At 32.8% G+C, this 18,048-nt stretch overlaps 2 protein-coding genes across 6 annotated transcripts in view; one reads left to right on the top strand and one right to left on the bottom strand.

The window, feature by feature from the left end:
• Window positions 1–1,873, bottom strand: part of rabl6a (RAB, member RAS oncogene family-like 6a) — a 29,726-nt gene extending 27,853 nt beyond the window's left edge. For 2 of the 5 annotated variants that reach the window (XM_051110485.1, XM_051110481.1), the window contains exon 1: window positions 1,736–1,873. The gene's annotated coding sequence lies outside the window, so the exon portion shown is untranslated. Of the gene's footprint in view, window positions 1–1,395; window positions 1,649–1,735 lie in introns of those variants that run through there. The other 3 variants (XM_051110484.1, XM_051110482.1, XM_051110483.1) reach the window with 3 other exon arrangements.
• A 2,145-nt stretch (window positions 1,874–4,018) lies between these two features.
• LOC127166047 (TNF receptor-associated factor 2) lies at window positions 4,019–17,126 on the top strand. The gene is made up of 11 exons (XM_051111118.1): window positions 4,019–4,134; window positions 6,986–7,196; window positions 7,591–7,669; window positions 7,759–7,857; window positions 7,977–8,138; window positions 8,219–8,293; window positions 8,406–8,480; window positions 10,576–11,133; window positions 11,261–11,438; window positions 11,518–11,666; window positions 15,078–17,126. Exons 2-11 carry the CDS (start codon window positions 7,009–7,011, stop codon window positions 15,294–15,296), a joined length of 1,782 nt encoding a protein of 593 aa, XP_050967075.1. The 5' UTR covers window positions 4,019–4,134; window positions 6,986–7,008; the 3' UTR covers window positions 15,297–17,126.
• Window positions 17,127–18,048: the final 922 nt, after the last annotated feature.

The raw sequence follows: 18,048 nt of genomic DNA, 5'->3' as shown, positions 1-18,048 counted from the left end.
TAGAAAAAGCAATTGCTAGCAGAAACTACAATATATAATAATATTTTTGGTGTCTGATAACTGAATAAAATTTAATTACAGTTTAATTTTAAATTGTTTTTAAAAACTAAATGATCATATACAGACAGACATATATATGTAAAACCTTAATTCTTAGTACACTACATGAGTATGAAATAAATATAAAATACATTAGTACAATACATAAGTACAAACTACATATAAAATATATTAGTATTTTATTAGTTAGAATATTTATTCTAACTAATGTTATAAGAATTTCTGTAATAATTATTATTGTTATTATCTGTATAAAGCAGAGCTGAAAAACGGTTAGTAGCGATTAATCAATTAAAAACAAAAGTTTATGTTTGCATACTACGTGTGCGTACTGTGTATATTTATCATGTATATAAACACACATACATGTACATATTAATGAAAAATATGTTAGATTTACATGTAAAATATTTATATTTAGATACAAGTTATATACAAGTGTGTACATACAAATATTTATAAAATACTATATTAAAATTGTTTTGTTTTAGTATGCAAACAAACATTTATTTTAAATTGATTAATCGTGACTAATCATTTTGCAGCTCTAATATAAAGCTGCTGATTAGAGATTATTGAACCAGTCACCAATTAAGGTCAGAATGATTGCTGGTCTACTAACATTGCATTACATTGCATATTTTAACTATGCATTAATGTTAAGATTAACCCAAATAACAAAGTACTATTGAGATTTGAACATGCCGAACCCATTTATTATGTCATCATATTTTACATTTTCATCATATAACCTCGAAAGCAGCAAAAACATCATCATACCCTTAGATTAAGACAGCAGCAGCAGCAGAGTAATAAGTCGTATTAGCAACAAAATCAATAAGCATTTATAGTTATTCTTAAATAACAACCCAACACAATAAATTACATTATACGAACACTCACTATCAAAATCCAAATAAGTAGCAATTAACAGTACGCAGCTATACTTATCTAACCAGACTGGAGTAATGATGCTAAAAATTCAACTTTGATCACAGGAATAAATTAAAATTTAAAATATATTCAAATAGAAAACAGTTATTTTAAATAGTAAAAATATTTCAAAATTGTACTGTTTTTGCTGTACTTTGAATCAAATCAATGCAGGCTTGGTGAGCAGAAGAGACTTCTTTTAGTAGTAAAAATCTTAGTAGTCCACATCAAAATAACCTTAGCAAAACATCATAACCTCAAATTAAGACAGTAGCAGCAGACTAATAAATGATATTCGTTATATATTAGCACCAAAACAATAATAATAGCCTAACACAATAAATTACAATATAAAAACATTCAATATTATTACATTCTAAACCCAAAACTAATATGTCTCACCTGTCAGCTGTAAGAAACCTGTCAGTTTTACCCTAATCACAGGATAAACCAGCTGGTAAATGTTCTTTTGCAGCTCCAGTCAGCAGTGGCTCACATTCACTAAGACATTACACATTGTAAGCTGTTAAAAATCGCTGAGCCTCTGACGGGAAAGTGTGAAAACTGTCCCCGTGAAGGCGCTCATTGATACCTGTGTGTATTTAGTGAGGTGAATTATTTGCGCTCGTCTGTTTGAGGGCCATCAGCTGCACAGCTAAAGCGACGTGTCAATTACAACACAAACCAAACAGCAACGTTTCACTCAAACTAAAAGGCGTTTTATTTCAAACCACCTCATTACCTAGTTGACGGTCTTCGTCTGCGATATTTCACTCACATTCTGCTGTCTGCTCGGGTTTGCGGTAGCCCGTTTTCCGCGCTGAAGGAAAACATTTCCTTAGCATCCCTCTCTCATCCCACAGAGTATCAGCTGTGGAATGCCGTGAGGACAGCGAGAGGGGCGCGCGTCGGGTGCGCGCTTGTGCTGCAGCTCCTCTAGCGGTAGGATGATGAATAGCCGCGCTATGGCGCTTAAAGCCTCTAGCGGTAGAAAGATGAAACAGCAGCGCTTTAGCGCCTCTACTGGTACAATGGGATTCACAATCCAAATAGACAACTGGCAAAGTACAGTATACTGCTATCTACACCACTCAGAACAGATATAATATAATATAATATAATATAATATAATATAATATTCGTAGCTAAATTGATTTTGAAATGTAATATGCAAAATAGCAAAACAATATGTAAAATGGCAATGTATTTCTGTATTTAAATTTACATTTTCCCATACATATATGCAATGCTTAGTGCAAAATAAAAAGTAAATTCTAAAATACAATAAATAAATAAAAATAAATAAAATACACAAATATATTGCCATTTTATATATTTTATTGGCGTTTTGCACATTCCATTTCAAAATGAATTTTGCAACCCACATGCTTCCACAATAATCTAATATTATATTATATTGCATTATATTATACAAATGCATGATATTTTAACATTGCATTAATGTTAAGATTAACCCAAAAAGCAAAGTACTACAAGTAGAAAGAGATTTAAACATGACAGAACCGTGCATTATGTCATCATATTTTACATTTACAAATCCTCAAAAGCAGCAAAAACATCATCATAACCTCAGATTAAGACAGCAGCAGCAGCAGAGTAATAAATCGTATTGGCAACAAAATCAATAAGCATAAGTTATTCTTAAATAACAACCCAACACAGTAAATTACATTATACAAACACTCACTATCAAAATCTAAATAAGTAGCAATTAACAGTATGCAGCTATACTTATCTAACCAGACTGGAGTAATGATGCTAAAAATTCAGCTTTGATCACAGGAATAAATTACATTTTAAAATAAATAAAAATAAATAAAATACACAAATATATTGCCATTTTATATATTTCATTGGCATTTTGCACGTTACATTTCAAAATGAATTTTGCAACCCACATGCTTCCATAATAATCTAATCTAATATTATATTATATCATATTATATTATAATATAACATATATACAGTAATAATAAGAATATATATGAGTGTATATGCATATGCATATATATATATGAATATATATGAATATATATGAGTTTGCATATGCCTTATGGAGGGCCAAATTACTCAAAATTAAATCATTAAGTAAATGTTGAAATATAAAAAATAAATAATTTTTCATGATATAAATCATGATCAAAACTGATCATTTCCATGCACAATTAAATAATTAAATGCTTAAATAAATAAATAAATTCTTAAATATTTAGTTACTTATTTATTTAAACATTTAATTATTTAATTGTCCATTTAACGATTTATTTATATATTTCAACATTTATTTAATGATTTAATTTCGAGTAATTTGGCCCTCCATAATGCCTATGCATATAAGAATATAGTAATATTCTATATGATACAGTAATAAATATGCGTGTATGTGTGTGTGTGATTATACATATATCTAACATACAATAATTTTCTATAATATTTAGAAAACCAAATAGTAATTCAATAGAATATTATAAGAATATATAAATCAAACATATACATGCACATATTTTCAACATATAATAGTATTCTATTGTGATAATATTCCAACATATGCATGTGCTTTCTCTCTCTCTCTCTCTCTCTCTCTCTCTATATGTGTGTGTATGTGTGTTTTGACCATTTGGTTTTATATACATTTTTTATAAATTCCTCGCTATTATTCTCATCTTTATTCTTTGTTTTGGTTTTACATATGATGCTGTACAAGTACAGTAGATATGTGTAATAATAGTCGATATGAATATTATACATTTGTATGAATATTATGCACTATATTTACATTTTGCACCAAACATAATAATGATAAAAATAATAAAAATAAAGAATATGAACAGTAAACATTTAAATGGATATTATATATTTACATTATGCACCAAATAATTTTTTTCCCTGCATTTCAGGATGTTATCATGACAGATACTCCTCCTGTTAGAAAAAAAAAAAAAAACAGCCCAGAGATTCAAAAGCCCAGTGCACGCTCACATTATGACGTAATCCTGTGAAAGAGCACGCGCTCTTCTCAACAATGTCGACCACCAAAACACAGCCGCCGCGCAGCGCGCCTCCGTCCATCAGAACCCGAGCAGAACCGAGCAAATGAAAGCGAAATCTCATCGCTGTGCGGTAAGTCTGTGGCGCACATCACTGCGTCTGTCTCACAATGCTCTGTTTCTTATTCTTTTTTTATTGCATGTATGTTTATTGTCAGGCTCACCATATCCCTTTAATGCATGTAAAAGAGGCGTGGCGCTACAGAACGGACGCAACAACCATCCGAAAGATGTTGCATTTGCTTAGCAACAGAGGAAAAGATGAGATGTGCAATTGTCAGCTGACTGTATGATGTATATCGACGGGCTGCATGGTCGATATCTAACAAAAGTGCTTGGAAATATGCATGAAAGGTTCTAGTGTGTGTTTCCTGTGAATGTTTACACCACTGTACACTAGTATACATCATTTGTGTGGATGCCTGTATGGAAACACACACATACGAGCAAAACTGAAACAGAAACAAAGAGATGAGGTTTCGTATTACGTGGCCTGCTGTGCAGGAGCCTGTCAGTCTTTAAAGCTTAGGTTTACTAATGTTTATATCATTTTACAGCTTTGAGGCTTTTTTATTTCACCCTGTGCAGCTGATAGCAGGGCATAACAATCTTATCAAACACAATAAATGGTATAAATGCAATGCTACTTATGTTCACAATGTGCTTACAAACAGCAAGACTACTCTAAATGTGTTTCTAAAATCATAAAAGACAGCACAACGTGTTAGCTGTAGTGCTACATTTTGCATTTCAGTATACAATAATGTACAACAATGCAAAATAAACCCCAGTCAGATCATTTTGCCCATGATGTGAAACTGAGGGTTTTGCATGATAACGTCTGTCTGACTTTACATTATCTCACCAGATTCACCAAATAAATAAATACGCTGACATGAAATATTGATTTGCAAACATGTAGAAACAAAATAATTGTAATTGCAACTCTTTATTTTTGGTAATTCTTAGTTTATATCTCACAAGAAATATCTCACAAATATAAAGTCAGAATTGCAAGAAATAAACTCGCAATTTTGAGAAAAAAATCATAATTGCGCGATATAAACACATTTTTGAGAAAAAAAGCCTGAATTTTGAGATATAAACTCAGAACTGTGGGGTATAAAATTTGCAATTCTAAGAAAAAGAGATGATGTAAACTCAGATTTCAGAGGAAAAAAGGCAGAATTGCGAGACATAAACTAAATTTAGAGCTAAAGTGTTGCAGTGATCTTTTTTAACTTTTTAAATTGCATGGCGGAAACTAAAAAAACAGAACTGCGAGATGTAAACTCAGATTTCAGAGGAAAAAAAGGCAGAATTGCGAGACATAAACTTAGAATTGTAAGATGTAAACTCACAAATGAGAGGGAATTGTCAGATCTGTGAGATAAACAGTCACAATTACCTTTTTTATTTTGAAAAAAAGAGGAAAAATTAGAAAAAAACCTATGAATTGTGAGATATAAAATTTGCAATTCTAAGACAAAGTCAGAATTATAAGATGTGAACTTGCAATATTGAGAAAGTTAGAACTGTGAGCTAGAAACATCTCGCTATTACAAGAAAAAACGTCAAAATTTAGAGATAAAGTGTGGCAATGATCTTTTTTGATACCATAGCAGAAATAGTAAAAAAGAAAAAAAACATAATTGCAAGATGATGTAAACTCAGATTTCAGAGGAAGAAAGTCAAAATTGTGTGACATAAACTTAGAATTATGAGATGCAAATTCACAAATGTGAGGAAACTGTCTGAACTGTGAGATAAAAAGTCGCAGTTACCTTTTTTATTTAAAAAAAAATGAGAAAAAAACTCAAAACTCAAAAGTAAAAGTCAGATTTATAAGATACAAACTTAGAATTACAAGATGTGAACTTGCAATATTGAGAAAGTTAGAATTGTGAGCTAGAAACTCACTATTACGAGAAACTCAAAATTTAGAGATAAAGTGTTGCAATGATCTTTTTTTAACTTTTTAAATTCGATGGCAGAAACAGTAAAAAACAAAACTGCAAGATGTAAACTCAGATTTCAGAGGAAGAAAGTCAAAATTGCGAGACATAAACTTGGAATTGTGAGATGTAAACTTACAAATGGGAGGAAACTGTCAGAACTGTGAGATAAAAAAAATGCAATGACTTATTTTTATTTTTAAAAAGTTAGGAAAAAATGAGAAAAAACTCATGAATGCAATGCAATGCAATTCTTAGAAAAAGTCAAAATGATAAGATATAAACTTAAAACTGCAAGATATGAACTTGCAATATTGAGAAAGTTAGAATTGTGAGCTAGAAACTGTCTATTATAAGAAACAAGTCCAAATTTAGAGATAAAATGTTGCAATGATTTTTTTTTTTTTTTTTACTTTTTCAATTCCATGACGGAAACAGTAAAAAAAAAAAAAAAAAAAAAAAAAAAAAAGACGCCAGAAGATGTAAACTCAGGTTTCAGAGGAAAAAAGTCAGAATTAGACTTGAAGTCAGAATTGTGCGATTTGTGAATTGTGAGAAAATTTTCACAATTGAGATAAAAAGTCGCAATTACCTTTTGTATTTAAAAAATGAGGAACAAATTAGAAAAAAGTCAGAATTGTGAGAAGTAAAATTAGAATTGCAAGAATTTATATAAGTTTATATCTAACAATTTTTTTACTTTTCACATCAGAATTGCAAGAAACATTGTAACATTGTAAGATACAAAGTTGCATTTACCTTTTTTATTCAATAGCAGAAACTGGCTTCCATAGCAGAGTGATACTGTGGTACAGTTTAGCATGATTACACAAATATATTTTCCCATAGAATGCCTTGACTGAGCATTCCAGAGAGTTGTGTAACAATCTTTATTTTTTAATGGAAAGTCCCTGTTGTTATCAATATTTAATAGTAGTTCTCTACCACTGTGTATTCTCTTTTGTTTAGATCAGGAAGGTTTAGTGGAGGACATGGCTGCTCAAGAACCCTCTCCCCCGTCCTCCATGGAGAACAACAAGCCAGGGTTCCCAAAGAAGATTCTGGCCAACAAACTTGAAGACAAACATTTATGCAACTGCTGTCAGAACATTTTGAGAAGACCGTTCCAAGCGCAGTGCGGCCATCGCTTTTGTTCTTACTGCTTCAACCGGACTGTTGGGTAATTCAGTCTGCTGATCGGAAACAGATGCCATTTTGATGCAATGACCAAACATCAAACCAAAGGGGGGCAATTGATACAAAAAAAGTTTGGGGTCGAAGTTTTTGAAAAAAAAACTCTTCTGCTCTCCAAGGCTGCATTTATTTGTTCAAAAATACAGTAAAAACAGTAAAATTGTGAAATATTATTATAATTTAAAATAACCGTTCTCTATTTGAATATATTTTACATTGTAATTTATTTATGTGACGCAAAGCTGAATTTTCAGTATCATTACTCTAGTCTTCAGTGTCACGTGATCCTTCAGAAATCATTCTAATATGCTGATTTGTTGCTCAAGAAACATTTCTGACCATTATCATTGAAAAAAAAGTGTGTTGCATTTCCATTTTAGATCTGGACCTCAGAAATGTAATGCCTGTATCAAGGAGGACATCTTTGAAGAGCCCACGTCAATCCTTAAGCAAGGCTGTGTAAGCACAGATGCTTTACATAATGTGAAATATTCAGACTTATGAAACCTTTATTGTAGAGCGTGCTCATTTCCTGTGTTTTCTTGCAGGCGTTTCCCGACAATGCTGCCAGAAGAGAAGTTGAAAATCTTCCAGCTGTGTGCTTCAATGAAGGCTGTTCCTGGAAAGGCAGTATTAAAGATTATGAGGTTGTGTGTTCATTGACATTAACTTCGTAACAAAGTATTTAAATGTGCATAAGTATCTAGTATAAATAGACAGTTTCTTATTATTTAGTTGGTAACTTGTGTCATATCTTTTTTTGTAGTCGAGCCATGAGGGGAAGTGTGAGTTCATGATTCTGCCGTGTCCCTTGTGCAAAGAGCTCATTAGATTGAACGAACAGGAGCGTCATAATGAACGCGAGTGTCCGGAGAGAACGCTCAACTGCAAATACTGTAAAGAACCATTTCACTTCAAAAACATCAAGGTAAGTGAGCAGTCTGAGAAAAGATGTGTTCATCTGAAGGAAAAAAGCATTGTATGTTACAAAATATTGTGGTTTCACAGGCTCATGATGAAATCTGTCCCAAATATCCTATGATCTGTGAAGGATGTGCGAAGAAGAAAATCCCAAGGGAAAAGGTGTGGTAATCAAAAACATATCACATTTAGTATGAAAATCGTATTGGGTATCGTTTAGTAACACTGAGTTTGAAAAACAAGAATTTTAATTTCTTTGCTCTCCTTTTTTTAGTATGTTGACCACATTAAGTTCTGCAGCAAATTCAGGACGCCATGCAGATATCATGTGGTTGGCTGTGACATGTCAGTAAGTACAGTTCTGAAAACAAGTTTACAAATAATTAACACAATCAGTTGTAGTCAAAAGTTGGTCATGAACTAGCCATTTCTTTTCTTTAAATTTTTGTTCTATCCTAAACCTCAATATACAGCATAATGTACATACAACACGGGGTTATTACTGTTAAAACTAAATGTTATTTTTGGTATTAAAACTACAACCAAAACCATGAAAATCATTTTTGTTGTGTGAAATAGATTAAAGATTAATTGCAATAAAAGAAAACATTAAAAAGTACTTTTGCTAGTTTACAAGGCAACATTTATAATTTTTGTACTAAAATAACTAATAACTAATACATACAATTAAAAAAAAAAACATGTGGACATATAAGAAATTAAATAAAAATGACTAAAACATAACAAAATGACAAAATATTTTAACAAAAAAAAAAAATGAAGTGAAAGAAAATATAAAAATTAAAATCAAAATATTTACAAAAACTATAACAGTATGTGACTGATACTAAAATAACTACAACATATACTCAATGTAATATGTAATCTTGCATGTAAACCGGGTAGAAAACTTTTTACTTATTAAAAACTAAGAAAAAAAAAACGGGTAGAAAACTTATTAATCTTATTGTGGGAATAGTAGTTTTGCATTAGTAAAAATACAGAATATATAAAATATATATATATATATATATATATATACAATGTTCAGGAAATAGCAATGGAATAGTAAATAAATAATAATAAATAAATGTGGTATGTGGGGGAATAGACTATAATTACTTGATAAATAAAACTATTAAAATGTTTGTTAATTGAAATAAAGCTGAAATAAAATATTAGATGAAAAACCTAAACTAAAAAAAAAACTTGGCAACAAACTAAAATAAAATAACTAAGTTAAATTACTAAAATTACTAAAAGTGAATAAAAATATTAAAAACTATTAATAAAATTGAATAAAAATGTCAAAAGCACATAACAAAAAGACTAAACTTAAATGAAAATGAAAAAAATAAAAGCTAATTCAAAATCTTAATACTAAAAATAACAGAGAGTGAGCTGATATCATTTAAATATATCAAATATTTCTCATAGATACAAATATAAAACCAGACGTTGAGGTACTAAAATTTCTAAAACTGAAATAGAAGTAAATTAAAACTAAACGGGAGTTAAAAAATAATAAAAATGGCAAAAGCACAAAACAAAGTGACAAAAACTTAAAGATAAAAAAACGAAAATGAAAGCATTAATAAATGCTAACAACGAAGTACATTTTATATAATTTAAATGCTTTAAATCTACTTATAGATACAAATATAAAAGAAACACTGAAGTACTACAGTTTCAAAAACTGAAATAAAATTCAATTAAAATGAAACAGAAGTATTATAAATAATAAAAATTGCAAAAGTACATAAAATGACTAAAACATTAAAAGAGAGTGCATATCATTTAAATGCATCAGATATGCTATTTATCACAGATACAAATATAAAACAAAGTTGAAGTACTAAAATGACTAAAACTTAAGGTCACACTTTATTTCAAGGTCCAATTCTTGCTATTAACAAACCATTAACTTCAACTATTGCCTCAATAAACTTCTAATTTGCTGCTTGTTAATAGTTAGTAATATGGTCATGCAGAATATGTGGTTTATAAGTACTAATAAACAGCCGATATACTAGTAATATGCAAGTGAATAAGCAACTAGATAACAGTGTGAATTGGTCCCTGTACTGAAGTGTTACCAAACCTAAAAGTAAATTAAACTAAATAGAAATATTAAAAAGCAATAAACAATGACAAAAGCACATAACGAAATGACTAAAACTTATATTAAAATAAAAAATTAAACTGAAAATATAAAAATAAGAGCTAATTCAAAATAGTTTCTAGCACTAAAGAAGAGTTCATACAATTTGTATCAAATAAAATGTATCAGCTATCATTATTTTTCACAGTATACTTTTATATTTTCTGAGGAAAATGTGAGCTATGATTTCCTGTGCAGTTGCATGATGCAAAACATGATTTGAGCAATCAAACTATGATTTGAGTTATATGCTAAAGTTTAATCCAGTTGGTTTCCCTTTGAGGTGGAGAAGGAAAAGATCCACGATCACGAGCGTGCCTGTGCTCACGAACATCTCAACCTGCTGCTGCACTACATCATGGGTATGAAGGTCAGTCTGGAGGGCCTGCAGCCCCAAAGTCTGGAGCTGGCCGGCCACAAAGCACACGAGCTTCACCAGGCACTCCGAGACCTGGAGGCCAGAGTCAGTCAGCTGAGCGCCATCCCCGGCCCGACCGGACCTCCCGTGCAGGGGGTCCCCTCCTCTTCATCCTCCGCCTCGTCCTCCTCCGCATCCGCCGCCACACCGCCGCCTCCTCCTCCGGCCGCCGCCACCCTGCCCACGTCCTTCACTCCTCTGCCCAGCTCGGTGGGCGCAGCGCTGGAGCTCCAGCTCCACAGCGAGAAGACCAAGGTGGCAGATCTGGGCCGCCGCTGCCAGGAGCTGGAGGTTAAAGCGGGGACATTTGAGGATGTGGTCTGTGTGCTAAACCGAGAAGTGGAGCGCTTCGCAACCACCATGGAGGCCAGCAACCGGCAGCACAGACTCGATCAGGACAAAATCGAGGCTCTTAGTAACAAGGTGTGCTGTCTGTTTTAATATTGTCTTTAGTTATGTGATCACATCTATCTTTGACATGAGAATTATTTCCGCTCCAAATCTAATCAAATGTCCTCACGTCTGTATTTCTCCATCATGTCTCGCATAGGTTCGTCAGCTGGAGCGGCAGGTGGGCGTTAAAGACCTGACTGTGGCTGAAATGGAGGGCAGATTGCGGGAGATGTCTGCCACCACGTTTGACGGCGTCTTCATCTGGCGGATATCAGATTTCACTAAGAAGAGACAAGATGCCATTGCTGGACGGGCGCCTGCCATGTTTTCACCTGGTAAAAACAACCACATTAGTCAGAACAGACAGATATGTAAATTATATATTTTGACTAACATGCTCCTTGTTTTGTTCAGCATTTTACACAAGCAAGTACGGCTATAAGATGTGCCTGCGGATTTACCTGAACGGGGACGGGACGGGTCGTGGAACGCACCTCTCGCTGTTTTTTGTGGTGATGAGAGGAATGAGTGACGCACTGCTCAAATGGCCCTTCAACCAGAAGGTACTGATTAATCTTCAGATTAATGCTAAATGTCTTAAAAAAGCAATGAGTTTTTAAAAAAAAAATTGAGAAAAAATAAATTATATTGTTAATTTTGATGAAAGGCCATTCAAATAGGTCAACTTGTGCTAATTTATTATTGTGAATAAATTAGGATTAAATATATAAATATTGCATAATAATTTATATATAATACAGAATGCATTAGTAGTAGTAGTAGTAGTAATATAGTAATACATGACTTAGAAGCCTTTTTAGATCGTTGATTGCCAGGCTAAATAGAAATTTATTTTTGGGAATTTAGGATTTAAATATATGTTAATTTATTTTTGGGAATAAAATAAATATATTAATATATATATATTTATATATATATATGTGTGTGTAGTTAATTCTCATATTGTATTTTCAGAAAGTTTTGGAATAATTGTCCTTTCCCCAAATTTGGCACTACTGAAACAGTGATAATAATTTCATTAGAAGGGTTATATTGACCTGTTAAGATTTTGCTTATTTCAAGTGTAATTTATGAGAATGTATTTATTTTTGTCGTATTTTGAATCCATTTTTTCTTTGTAAAAGAAAAAAAAGTTGATCATACTGATTGCAAAGTTAAGGAAACATTAATTTAAATATACATTGAACCAAAAACTATCATAACATCTTGATAATTCAGTATACTTTATTTTTGACAAAACATCCCATGTTTCAGTAGTGACTGCACATTTTCGGGAGTGACAGTAATGCTTTGGTAGCAACCACATCACATTACAGAAATTTAACTTGCATATTAAAACACTACTAAAACATACTAAAATACAAAAACAAAAAAGGATTGTGTTCTCTTTTGTCACTACCAAAACAATAATGCTTTCAGTCGTGACTGTTTCGGTAGTGACAATTTTATGGGATAACATAAAAAAACAAAAAAAAAAAGATTGTGGATACTTTTGAATCTAGCTTAAAGATTCTAATCAGTACATGGTTACCTAGCACAGTTCTGAACATTGGTACACGTATAAAAACAAAATGTCATGGAATAACTCCCAAAAAAGTCTGCTTAATTGCAGAAAAAAGTTTGTTAGTGATGTTCCTTAAAGTTACACTCAGATTTGTAAACACATTTACCTCAAAATGATGGGACCTATCTACTCACATCTTGTAGCTATGAGAGAAGGACACAGGAATATTTCTTGATCATAAATGTAGGGGTGTAGTTAAAATCAGTCTTAGCCAATGGACTAAAACATACACTGTTTCTAGTGACATGAAAAATGCATGACACATTTGTTTTTTTACATAAAGTTTTAAATGGAAAAAAATGCAAAGATTATTTCAATATCATTTTCATTAGTTGAAATTTAGGGGTTAGGGATTGGGACATTCACCTCCCAATTAAATGTACCCAATAAATGATGATTTTATATATATTAAGCTTACTGATATTGTAAATATTATTGTGGGTTTCAATAAATAATAAAAGGATCTTCAATCTATCTATAATAATATATTAAATTCAATGATAATATATTACATTTTATGTATTGAAATTATATATTTGATATCTATTTTAATTAGGGATGTTCATTTCGGTTATTTTTCCTAACCGTCAGCCGACGGTCGTTAACCGATTATAAACCGTTAACCGACAAGATTTTTTTAAAATAGAATTTAATTATTTTAGAAAGGATAAGTGTCTGTGACTCGTTAAAAATACCAAAATTTGTTTTCCAGTGATTAATTTTACATGTGCAAAAAGCAGCAAACAACAAAACATGAGGAATCGCATGGACGCGTCACATCACACACTTGCAGCGCTTATGCCAGCGGAGAAAACATCATAAAGCTAGGCTATATATATAATGAATGAATAGGCCTATACAATAAATATTTTTACTAAACAAAACGAAAGAAAAAACTGTGCAACAAGTAGCTATAGTATGCAGAGTTTTTGTTTCATTTTTGTGCTGTGCGAAAGGAAGACGGCTAAAAAGCGTCATCCTATTTTTTCTTTATTTTGCAAAAGCACAGAGTTTTGTTTTTATTATGAATGTACACAAACAAACGCAAACCATTTACAGTTTCGATTATCTGTATGACTAGAAGAAGTCGTTTCCACTGTTAGAAGGAAAAAGCCTTTCCACTATCATAATAAAATACAGTCAGCCAAACATATGGAAAAAAATCACGCTGCTTAATCGTTATCAACACGCTGAAGTAATATTATGCCAAACCATTTGTTTTATGTGGATACTGGAATGCAAGTGAAGTACAAAACCAGGTTTATGTAATAAATAATATTTTGGCATTCAAATACATCTCAAATACGTAAACATTTGGATTTGTTTCGAATGGGAGACCCGACATTAGTTTCATTTTCACTTTAGCCTTAATGAATTTATTTTGGCTTGTCGTTTATATAGCCTAGCTTCTTATATTTTACATCCTTGTTCTTTCCTGAATATTGTTAAATTGAAGATTTTTTTATAGAGTGAGGGGGAACTAAAATAGCCTAGCCTATGTTTATAGTGTTTGTAAACATTTTGCGTCGGCTTCAGAATGTAATAATAGAATGCGACTTATAGGCCTAGACGATCTGTCTTTTTTTTTTTCTCTCAAAAATGCAAGTTTATTTTATTTTAATCATCCAGCAAACGTTTTAAAGTATTTTGGAAAAAAAAAAAAAAAAAAAAAAAAACCTTTTAGACCTTTTAAACCGTTTAACTGATTGTATTAATCGGTCAAAATTCTTTCTGTCGGTTAACCGGTTAAAATGAGCATCCCTAATTTTAGGAAAGGAAAGAAAGGACCAAGTATGTGGCCAAGTATGGTGACCCATACTTGGAATTTGTGCTCTGCATTTAACCCATCCAAGTGCACACACACAGTAGTGAGAAGTGATCAAACACACACACACACTGTGAACACACACCCGGAGCAGTGGGCAGCCATATTGCTATCGCTGCGGCGCCTGGGGAGCAGTTGGGGGATCAGTGCCTTGCTCAAGGGACTCACCTCAGTCGTGGTATTGAGGGTGGAGAGGGCGCTGGTTATTCACTCCCACCACCTTCAATCCCTGCCGGACCTTTCGGTTACAAGCCCGACTCCCTAGCCATTAGGCCACGGCTAATGGTTATTCTTAATAGTTCTTATTAGTTAATACTATTAACTTAATAGTTAATAATACTATTATTTAACTTTAACTTAATACTATTATTAACTTAATAGTTAATACTATTAAGAACTATTCTTAATAGTTAATACTATTAAGAATAGTATTAACGTGGTGAAAGTTAATGTGGTATAAGCAAGGCCATGCAGGTAGGGAAAAAAAAAGAACCAATTAATTTCTAACCCAAAATGAATGCATTGTTATGCATTTGTGAGCTAAATTTGGTTACTTTCTGCCAGGTGACACTGATGCTGCTGGATCAGAGTAACAGAGAGCACATCATCGATGCGTTCCGTCCCGACATCACTTCCTCCTCATTCCAGCGGCCTGTAAGTGAAATGAACATCGCCAGCGGCTGCCCGCTCTTCTGTCCACTGTCCAAGCTGGAGGGCAAGAACTCATACATACGTGACGACACCATCTTCATCAAAGCCATCGTGGACCTCACTGGCCTTTAGGTTTTCTACTTTGGTACGACATGGTCAGATGCTGCCTCTGACGCAGGATCTGCTTCACCACAGCGGGAGATTTTCTCCATGACGTCTGTTCTGACACATTTCCCTGCATGTGTTAAGCCGTCACAAATGTTGCATTGATGCATCGTTCCAGAAAGAGTCGGTAGAGCTCTGTAATAGGAAAAAAGGGTCGTGAAACACTGGAATTGAACGTGAAGTCCGGTCCAGTTACATAGTGTAGATTACAATGCAAAATTTAAAGGAGTAGTTCACCCAAAAATTAAATTTGCTGAAAATGTACTCACCCTCAGGCCATCCAAGATGTAGATAAGTTTGTTTCTTCATCAGATTTGGAGAAATGCAGCATTACATCACTTGCTCACCAATGGATGCGAATGGGTGCCGTCAGAACGAGAGTTCAAACAGCTGATAAAAACATCCACACCACTCTAGTCCATCAGTTAATGTCTAATTAAGCAAAAAGCTGCATGTTTGTAATAAATCAATCCATCATTAAGGCATTTTCTATACATTATAATGCTTGTGAGCCTGAATCAGGAGAGAAATGTGCACAGATCAAGCACCGTTGACAAGCCAAAACAGTCTAAAACAGCTCTAAACAAATATGTGTGTGAATTTTGATGTGACGGACAACAGGGATGGAAACAAGCAGCTTTTGGTTTCACAAGATGTTAATTGATGGACTGGAGTGGTGTGGATCACTTGTGGATTATTGTGATGTTTTTACCAGCTGTTTGGACTCTCTTTCTGACGGCACTCATTCACAAGTGATGGAATGCTGCATTTCTCCAAATCTGATGAAGAAACAAACTCATCTACATCTTGGAAGGCCTGAGGGTGAATATTCACATTATCAGTGAATTTTCATTTTTGAGTGAACTATTTTTATAAGATCTTCAGCACAACAGACTTGTTTTGCATTTTCTGCACTAATTAGGTGGAAAATCACGGTAAAATGCGTCAATATTATCGGTAGCTGAATGCATAAACGCTGATTAGCATTTTCACAAATTGCGATTTGCATGTCGAAGACCACGAAATGTAGTCAGCACACTTTATTTTGCAAACGTCATTGCTAAGTGGATAAATTGTGCTCTTGTAGTGCTTTTTGAGGGTGAAGAGGGTTTTAATTGTCACACAATAAGTATAGTGAGGGTCATGATCGTGGATTTCCTTTAATCGGTGTTTGGATACATCTGTGGAAGATAGTTTGAAGTTTAAAGGTAAAAATCGTATAAATCTTACCGTAGGTGTCTGTGAAATAAACGGTCCTGGGCAGGAGTCCTGTGCACATGAATATTCAAGTTATTACATTGCATTTTGTATATTTCTAAGAAACGACAACAAGTCTTGTTATTACTTTTGTAAATAGGAATATTTATACAGTTTACATGGTACATCGGCGCTTGAGTTTGTAGTGCTTGCCGGCTTAATGGAGTGCGAGTTTGTATTTTATTCCTCACTGCCAAATGACGTACGAGGCAGTTTGTGTATTTTCTAGGCTAAATTGAGATGTTTACACAGGACCAAGCGTTTGAAAACTTTTGCTATACAATTGTCTTTTGTATTTGGCATTGGGGGTGTAACTAGTTAACCAGAATCCGCTGATTTTAAACCAGTTATGACAACTATTGAAACTTCTCTGTGCATGGGAGGCCTCAATCTGCAAATGCACATGATATTTATGACAAACAGTTTACTCATCCAGTGAGTGACGACACCACTGCTGACTTTAGAGATGAATAACATAAATAGTAAACATAACGATTATTATTTTATAGGATACACTGCTTCTATTCCTTCAAAATAAAAGCAGATATCTATATATTCATATATACTATATAAGCAATCGATATGTATCTTTATATATAAGCATAAACTCTCAAAGTGAGGGATCTTTATACAGTAAATGTATATACAGTTTACATCTATTTTATTATATTTAATGCATATTATTTATATAGCTGTACATGTGCAGTCATGGTGGTTTAAAACTAATTTCTTCTTAGTAAATTGTCAGAAATACAGATTAATTTGTACTTGCGATGCCTTGCGATAACCTAAATCCGATCACTTGATAGGAGAAAAACTGAGGATCTATAAACTGCAATACTGATGAAGCTCAACTTTAGGGCATTTATTAAAAGGGACGAAATATATGATACCAGACGTTAAAAGCTATGTTATACTGTGTTTCTGTGACATTATTCGTGCCAAATATGCATAGTGAAGTGCTGTTAGAGTTATTAGATAATGATCTGTCCTTTAATGAAAACGGATTGAATGTATGTCAAACTCAACACGTGCAATTTTATAAAGACAAAAACTTAATGTAGACTTCATTATTTTTCTCTTTAAATTGAGATTTGTGCCAAGTGAAATTTTCAGCTAATTTCTGAAGTAAGTTACACTGCAAATTATATACCTGCAGATTTGTGAAATTCATAACAATGGGCTGCTGATTCACAATATTTTATTACGTTTAATGAACAGTTTAATTTACCGAATACATATTCTGGCTAACAAATGTTACTTAATGTATGTACCAAAAACTAAGCTACAATAATGCCACACTTTCATTTAAACTTACAATTTTAAGATCACAATTTTCTTTTCACTATTTAGAAAGATGTTTTTCCTGTACCTTTTATTTTATCCAAGTATGTTTCTATGTAAAATGCAAAAATTGTCATAAAACATAAAAATTTCACAAACCTTGATCTTGACTACTGTT

The sequence above is a fragment of the Labeo rohita genome, chromosome 5, assembly GCF_022985175.1.
Source record: "Labeo rohita strain BAU-BD-2019 chromosome 5, IGBB_LRoh.1.0, whole genome shotgun sequence".
NCBI classification, from domain to species: Eukaryota; Metazoa; Chordata; class Actinopteri; order Cypriniformes; family Cyprinidae; genus Labeo; species Labeo rohita.
Note: the sequence above shows the minus strand (reverse complement) of the source record. Positions and strands in the feature narration are given on the sequence as shown.